Source organism: Otolemur garnettii, unplaced genomic scaffold (assembly GCF_000181295.1).
Source record: "Otolemur garnettii isolate 467f Iridium unplaced genomic scaffold, OtoGar3 scaffold00120, whole genome shotgun sequence".
Taxonomy (NCBI): domain Eukaryota; kingdom Metazoa; phylum Chordata; class Mammalia; order Primates; family Galagidae; genus Otolemur; species Otolemur garnettii.
The window spans coordinates 2,007,427-2,015,882 of NW_003852515.1; the positions used below are offsets into that span (position 1 = coordinate 2,007,427).

The window sequence follows — 8,456 nt, forward strand, 5'->3', positions numbered from 1 at the left end:
GAAACATCTATATTAACAATACAAACACTGAGTTCTGATTTAACCAAATACATAATCACACTGGAAAAATGGAGAAAGGCTAAACGGATGGGGCCAGGTGTTGGTGTGAGAACCTTAGCCCTCAACTACCATGAAAGGAGAACAGGGTATATCACAGCAGAATAAGCACCTCACTTTCAAAGGCCCAAATAAACACCACCTTAACTTGAAGGTTTAAAGTAGACGCCCTTTTTTCCTGTTAAGTCTTTAGCACTGTTAGATTAACTGGGAATTTATTACTTGAATGAGAATAAACCTTTAGGCAAGATTCTGAGGGAATTCTGGCACATTCAAGAGCATCAGAAGTTAATGTCACTGGTTCTTTGATACACTAAATTAAACCTCTAAACATTTCAGTAGGAGGATATGTACATGTGTAAGCAGATTAACAAGAAACACAAACCGGGTAAGATGGAGTTTAAAGAGATAGGCTTCTGGTAACACTGGAAAAGATAATTCTAACCAACTTCACTAAGGAGAAACAGAAAAGCAGGCAAAATATACTGAAAATACATCTGTTGAAAGGCAGCAGAAAGCTTGTAAGATGATAAAGAATTAGTAGGCCGAGATCTGGGGGATGATGGAAATTTGGACAGATGAGCCTGTGGCATGTCTTTTCAATTATCTTAGTTCCTGAAATTAGATTAAGAAAACTTCAGCATTCTAGTGACTGTAGAGACTTGACAGTGGACAGTCTCAAGCTATTGCCCTGGGTACAGTGCTGTGTTGTCACAGCTCACAGCAACCTCCAACTCTTGGGCTTAAGTGATTCTCTTGCCTCAGCCTCCCAAGTAGCTGGGATTACAGGTGCCTGCCACAGTGCTGCCTGGCTATTTTTTGGTTGTAGTTGTCACTGTTGTTTGGCAGGCCCAGGCTGGATTTGAACCCACCAGCTCCGGAGCCCTAGCCGCTGAGCTACAGACACCAAGCCCAGAAAATTATATCCTTAAAGGAAAAAAAAAGTACAGAAAGGAAAGACACCAGGAATGTGGGGCAAGACAATCAGCCCAAGTCAGTATTTCCATGGCATTTACCCTAGGACAGCCAGCTACCGGCCAAAGTTCCTGATACAGAGAGGCAGCTGGCAATGCACAAATACATGTCTAATTCAAATTTCTGAAAGGTAGATTGCTGTCATCATTTTCAATTCTACATATTAAAGAAGTATAAATATGCCTTTATTTTATGCTAAAACTTGTAAGGCACCGTGAACTCACTTTTCCAATGCCATTTTTCTTATTTGTGATTTACTGTTGCAACTGTTACATGGACCAAAATGGGCAGCATTAAGTGGGTGCCATTCAGGGATGATATTTGTAAAGGTGACCAAACTCTTCGTATACCTTAAAAAAAACACACACACAACAAAATAATTTATGTTAAATGCATTCACATTTAAAGCAATGTCTAAAACAAAAGGTAATCCCCCTTCAATTACTTATTCAGATACCTTTATATTAACATATAATTTCCCCACATCATGTATTAATATAAAAACGTTCCTCCCTAACCCTCGTAAAGAAGTTCTATTTACTATATGAAGACTCCCCACATTAATTACTTAAGAGTTTTTCACTATAACATGCAGTAAGAAACTGCTGAAGCCAGGATTTCTCGACAGTACTGCTGACACTGTGCACCAGATAATTCTTTGTGTGAGCACTGTCCTGTGCACTGTAGGATGTTTAGCGGCATCCCTGGATTGTATCCACCAGATGCCAGTAACAGCAACCAGTGTCTCCAGACACTGCCAAATGTCCTATCAGAGGTAAAATGGCCCCAGTTAGAACCAATGTTCTAAGGTTGCCAAATTTTTTTTTTTTTTTTTTTGCAGCCATCATTGTTGTTTGGCGGGCCCAGGCTGGGGATTCAAACCTGCCACCTTAGGTGTATGTGGCTGGCGCCTTAGCAGCTTGAGCCACAGGCGCCGAGCCAAGGTTGCCAAATTTATTGAGAGCTCACTCCATAATTCAAATCTGGCTACCATTATTGACAGCCAAAAATGAAATAAGCTGTTTTCAAATACACAAGGTCAGAAATTAAGTTCATGAACTCATCCTAGAAAAAGTGCTACATACATGAACCTCACTGACGAATATCAATCACTAAGGTCACCTTTGAAGTGCTCCCTTTGGCCATCTGGTGACCAATACTCAGCAATAAGGTATACAGCAATTTTCCTAGGATGAGGTTGTGAACTTAACTGTCAGACCCTGTATAATGAAGAAAACATACAACTTAATTTTCTTGATCCTTAAAAAAAAATTACAGCATCAGTTGTGAGATAATTTTGTTTTCACAGGTTATACATGTTCCAAGTTTGTCCTGTAGTCCTAATATTTGATTAAGAATAGCCACTTGGAGAGATAACTTTTCATGATGTACACCAAACCTCTACTGCATCCTCAGAAATAGTTCTAATTAAAAGAACAGTTAGTTATGTATTACCAAAGGTAAAACTTCTTTTCTAAACAATAAGCAATATTAACAAATCCTAAGTGAGATAACCACTGGCAGTTAAATGACAGACTTGAGATCTGAATCCTGGGAGTCTGCATCCAAAGACCATATTTTTACCTATCTCCAGAATAGATAAGGTCTGACAATTAAGTTTGTGAATGCATCCTTTAAAAAGTGCTACATACCTCATTGCTGAGTATCACTATGGTCACCTTCAAAGTACTTCCCCTTGGGAAGCTGTGCACTGATGTCAGCACCTAGTCCACCCTTCAAAGCAATTTTGGAACTCCTTTTCTGGAATGGCCATCAGAACTTGATGTCCTGAATGTAATTAAAATGTTTTTTTTTTTTTCAATATTTCCTTTATTTAAGAGTAAAGAAAATAGTCATTGGGGGCCAGATAAGGTGAGTAGAGAGGGCATTCCAACAGAGTTATCTGTTAACTGGCTAAAAACTCCCTGCAGACAGTACCGTGTGAGCTAATGCATCATCTTGATGCATGAGTCATGAGTTCTCGGCAAAAAGTTCAGGTTGTTTTTATCTTTTTCACACAGTGTTTTCAGCACTTTCAAATAGTAAACTTGATTAACTGTCTATTCACTAGAAATTCATAATGAAAAATCCCTCTAATAAAAATATTAGCAACATCATTTTTTTTTATTTTGGAGACACAGTCTCACTTTCTTATCCCCAGTAAAGTGCCATCACGTCATAGCTCACAGCAACCTCAAACTCTTAGGCTCAAGTGATACTCTTGCCTCAGTCTCCCAAGTAGCTAGGACTACAGGTATCCGCCACAGTGTCTCTATTTTTAGAGACAAGGTCTTGCTCTTGCTTAGGCTGGTCTTGAATTCATAAGCTCAAGTGATCCACCAGCCTCAGCCCCGCAAAGTACTGGGATTACAGGTGTGAGCCACTGCCCATGTGGGCATGAGCCCAGTGACATCATTTTGACTCTTGATTTGGACTGAGGGCATTTGTTTGGTCATGGAGAATTTTAGGGGGGTATTGGTACACACATGTTTCATCACCAGCGATAACACAGTCTCAAACATCATTTGCCTCTCTAAAAGGTCTTAGCAAACTTAACTCTCCTTGCTTTTTTGTTTATAGGTGAGCTGCTTCGGGACCATTTTTGTACATACCTTTCTCATGCCAGAATTTTTAGTTAAAAGATTTTCCTAATTGGGCTGGACCAAGTGCAGTGGTGTTTATAATTGACCACACCAGATACAGATTCCTTTGTTTCTTTTCTACTCCCACTGCTTCATTTGACTAACCGTAAAAACAGATTTTTCTGTTTCTCTATTGATGTTTACTTGGCCTACTATGCCTCTCACAGTCAGCCAATGATTTTGACATATAATTTGATGAATTTTTGTAATGTTTTCATCAGTTCTGCTTGTTTCTGGCTGTTCTGACCTCTCTTCATCAGCAATGCTTTCTCTCTCCTCAGAAAAAACATTTAATCCATTTATACATTGCTGTTTTCTTCATGGCATTATCCCCATAAACTTAAGACTAATGTGTGCCAGATTTCACTTCCACTCTTGACAAGTTTAGTAAGAAATTTAACGTTTGTTCATTGCTCTAATTCAAGCTCTGACATTCTCAAAACATTAATGACAACCACTCAGCAAGACACCGCCACGTGTTGACATGAACACAGCTGTATGACACTGATACACAAAGGTTATGAAACATTACCAAGCTGTTCGTTCAGTGTCACAACATATGTTCACAGTGGCAAGTTCACAAACTTAACTGTCAGACCTCCTACTTCCTAAATCAAGCAGAAGCCCATAAACTGGCACTACCACAGAAACAAATAGAGTTGCTGAACAATTTCCTTTAGGCTAAAAATAAGTTTCAAGTTATGACATATTGAAACTGTTTAATGAAAAGGCACTGGTCTTCTATTATGTTTTCACGGATCATCTCCCTAAGAAACTTGTCTGAATTTGGCCAGAAAATTCTATTTCTAGTGCCTAGGTGAGTTTCTGGCACACAGAACATACTCCATAAAAACTGACAAATGACTAAGATACAGATTGTAAAAAAAAGCTAAAATTAAGCTGATTTCCATCATCAAAATTATTTATATTATTCAAAACCTAGGTAGTAATTAGGGAGTACACTATAGCGCATAAGAAAGTCTCAGAGACCACACAAGCCTAAATGTGACTCGTAACTGCCACTCACTAGTCCGTCACCTTGGGCATCGAACCCTTTCAAGAGTCAAAGCTTCTATTTGTCAAATGAGAATACCAGTATCTTCCTCACCGAGTTACCGTGAGAAGAAAACCAGATAATTTATATAAAGCAATAATAGAAGACCTGGAAACTGACATTTTTTCTATATTTACTTGTTTACACTAAATTATTTAAGTTCTAGGTAAATAGTAAAATGTTAATTTTCACCCTATTCTAGTAGTTTTATCTAGTTTAAAACAACCCAAATACTTTGTTACTTGTATTCCCTAGAGCATTCTCTCAGAGTGAGCTCCTTAATTGCTGCCTAAATTCCTATTTAGATAATGAATAGCTAAGTAAGATTCTTCTCTTACATTTTCAATTAGTAACATTGATAGACTCTAAATTTTCTAACTTACTAGTAGCTGAGTTAAAGAAAAGAGGAAAAGACTTGTATCTATTGTAATTAGTTGAATAAATGTCTGACAGAGCCAGTCTGGTAATCTTTTAACTGCCAGACAACAACTTCCTCAGATACGGACAAGGGAGGGGATCATGACTTTTTTTTTTTTCCCCCTGACTCTTATGAAACCTAATTCCTCTCCTTATGAGGTTAAACATCACTTATCTGAAATGTCTGGGACCAGAAGTGTTTTCAAATATATGCATATATGAAATATATCCTGGAGATGGGACCCAAGTCTAAGCATGAAATTCATGTATGTTTCATGTATACATTATACACACAGCATGCCTATGTGTATAATGTATACACACATATATGCCATAACATATGGTACCTTCATACCTCACATATATAAAGGTAACATACACATCAATCATTGCTTCCCTACTCCTCACCAAGTGACATGAGGTAAGGAGAAAGGGTGCCTGAGATAGGTGACATGGAGAATTCTGGTGGTAGTTGGTCTTTCATGGACTAAGGGAAGTAATGAGGAAACTGGCATTACCTCTGAGAAGAAGTGTCAGACTTTAAGCACCTAAAAGCAATTACTATGACGTTAAAAACTAAATTATACAAACAAAAACTCTAGTCTCTAATAGAGGAGTAAACAAAACTCATACAAGTTTCAGGGAAGAGCAAATCCAGAGAGGAAAAGGGATGCTATTCTCATTTGTCCCCACTTCCCATTAAAGAAAATTTAAAGAAAACTCTTACAAGCCATCTCTCAAACGGTTTTGACCCTTCCAATGTAAAGACGCAAACAAACTGCAGTTTCTTGTGCCCAAATTTCTTCTTTTAACCTCAGTGGTGAAGAAACTTCTGAATGTGTAGTAAATTTTTTTAAAGGTAGAAGAAACCAGAGAGAGAGCACTGGTACAAGGAGATACAAGTTTTATTCAAATTATGTTATTCAAAACCACCTTCAATATAATGAATCAACCTAAAAAAATAAAAAAAAATCACTAACCTGTTTTGATAGTGGTGTCCACACTGTGAACACTCAAAGTCCCAAGAAAAAGAATACAGGAAGAGCTTTTCAATGTGGGGCTCTATTTTTAAGAGCAAGGGAAATGCAAACACAGGGCTTTCCATATCACCTTCAAAAAGAAAAGGAAAAATTAATGCTCATAATTAACAACAATTGCAAAAAGTAAACCAAAATTACCTGTTATCTTTTCTTACTATGTTTATAGTATGAATATAGATGAAAACAGTATTACAGGGTAAGTCATTCATAGTTGGGTGGCAGGGTTGGTTACATTTTTCAAAAATATCCAGCACAAAAATTTAATTATTAGTCTCTTTCATTTTCCTTGGCAGACATTTATGAAAACCTCTTAAGACAAAAAACAAAAAAGACCCAAACTATCTTCTCAGATTTTTCAAGCTTTTCCCAGGAAAAAACTACTTAGAACTATTGTAGCCTGAGAGTATATTGAAATAAAAATTACGTAAACAGTTTGCTACAAAAAATAAAAAAAAAATCTGGGGAAAATACTGTAAAATAATATCAGAATTGGACAAAATCATTAAAACACCACTTCTATTTCAGTCCTCTTGCTCTACGTGTGGAGAGTGTGAAACAAGGGTTAGGACAGGTCTCAAATCAGTAATTATTCATCTACCACTCTTTTTAAACTTTCAGGCTAACCTTGTCTTTTAGCAATTATGCTCCAACAACTTTAAGACTAGAGAAGATACGAATTTTGTTGCCATTAAATGGGGAATGGCTTCCCGATTTGGGATCAGCAAGTTAAACAGGAGGATTTACATTGTTATATTCATTCTGCAACTGACTTCTTTCCTTCCTGTCCTGAGGCAAGCTTAGCTGCAGCCTTACAGATTCATCTGTTATATTCATTCTGCAACTGACTTCTCTCCTTCCTTTCCTCAGGCAAGCTTAGATGCTGCCTTACAGATTCATCCCAGAGAGACTTCAGCCCTTCCATTCCCCTTCCCCTCCTAACCCCAGACAGAGCTTCACTCTGATGGTCCAGTTCTGCCCCTTGGAACTATAGCTGCCTGGAATATAGCCAGGAACAGACACCCCAGCAGGATCACAAGGAAGACAGTAAGCGTTACTGCCTAAGCTTATTCTATAAACATCAGTAGTTACAAAGGCTATTTTAACAGTCATCTCTGTGGTATAGTTCTGCAGCTATTTGTGTACAAAAACATAAAATCAAAACAAAATTGTTTTTTATAAACAGAAATACAAATCTATCCCTTAGAAATAAAAACATCCAACACCATATGCATAAATAGTATGCAGTAGAGCACACGTCTGTATTAGTCATCAGCCTTTAAAAGCTTACTCTATTGTAACTAAATGTTAAATTAGAAAAGCAAAACAATTTACACTTCACAACATAAAATCTTTAAGTCTAAAATCAGGTTAATCTCAAAACACATTGTTAAATAAATTGAATGACTACACATCATTACAGGTAATTTGCATAGCTCCTAAATTACCTTGATCATTTTTCTTTTGATTATAAATTCTACAAATATTAAGTATAAAGCATCTTACTAAAGAATATATAACAACAATCCCTAATTTCACTTTTGGTAACCTCTTAAATTATTTAAGTGGTCTCTTAGCCTCTAGAATCTCAACCGCAACTCCCCATCCCAAGCTAATTTGCATATTTTCCCCAAATATCTTCACTCATCATGATGTAAACCTTCCAGTGACTCTTTGCTGACTAGCTATTCAACTTTTCTCTTCTGCTAATTGCTCATTAATATCTTAGGGCCACTTTTTCTATCTTATGTCATTTATCTTTTTCTTGAGACAGAGTCTCACTGTGTCACCCTGGGTATACTGACTGAGTGCTATGTCATCATAGCTCACAGCAACCTCGAACTCTTGGGCTTAAGTGATTCTCTTGCCTCAGCCTACTGAGTATCTGAGACTATAGGCGCCCACCACAGCACCTGGCTATTTTTTGTTGCAGTTGTCATTGTTGTTTAGCAGGCCCGGGATGGGCTCGAACCCACCAGCCTTGGTGTATGTGGATGGTGCCTTACTCACTGAGCTACGGGTGCCAAGCCAAGTCTTTTCTTTTTTTTCTTAAGGTTTTCTGCTTCATTTTTTCTTTTGCAAGTTGAAAATGGCTAATTTTTCATTTTATTGTTTGGGATTCATTGAGGTTATTTTATTTGTCTTTGTATAAGAGTTCTTTATAACATATCATGGATATTATTAACTTTGTTTTGTCTTTGACCAAAGGCTTTAAACTTTAATGGAATCATGTTTACCAATCTTTTCTTTATCTTAGTTAAGAAAATTTTCCCC

At 37.2% G+C, this 8,456-nt stretch overlaps 1 protein-coding gene across 1 annotated transcript in view; it reads right to left on the minus strand.

Annotated features, from left to right (window-relative positions):
- The window catches only part of USPL1 (ubiquitin specific peptidase like 1), a 47,312-nt gene that overhangs the window by 10,708 nt on the left and 28,148 nt on the right, over positions 1-8,456 (minus strand). Inside the window, exons 6-7 of the mRNA XM_003797635.2 lie at positions 6,126-6,255; positions 1,257-1,382 (exon numbers count right to left, since the gene is read on the minus strand). Of these exons, the coding sequence (XP_003797683.1) occupies positions 1,257-1,382; positions 6,126-6,255 (256 nt within the window). The remainder of the gene's footprint in view (positions 1-1,256; positions 1,383-6,125; positions 6,256-8,456) is intronic.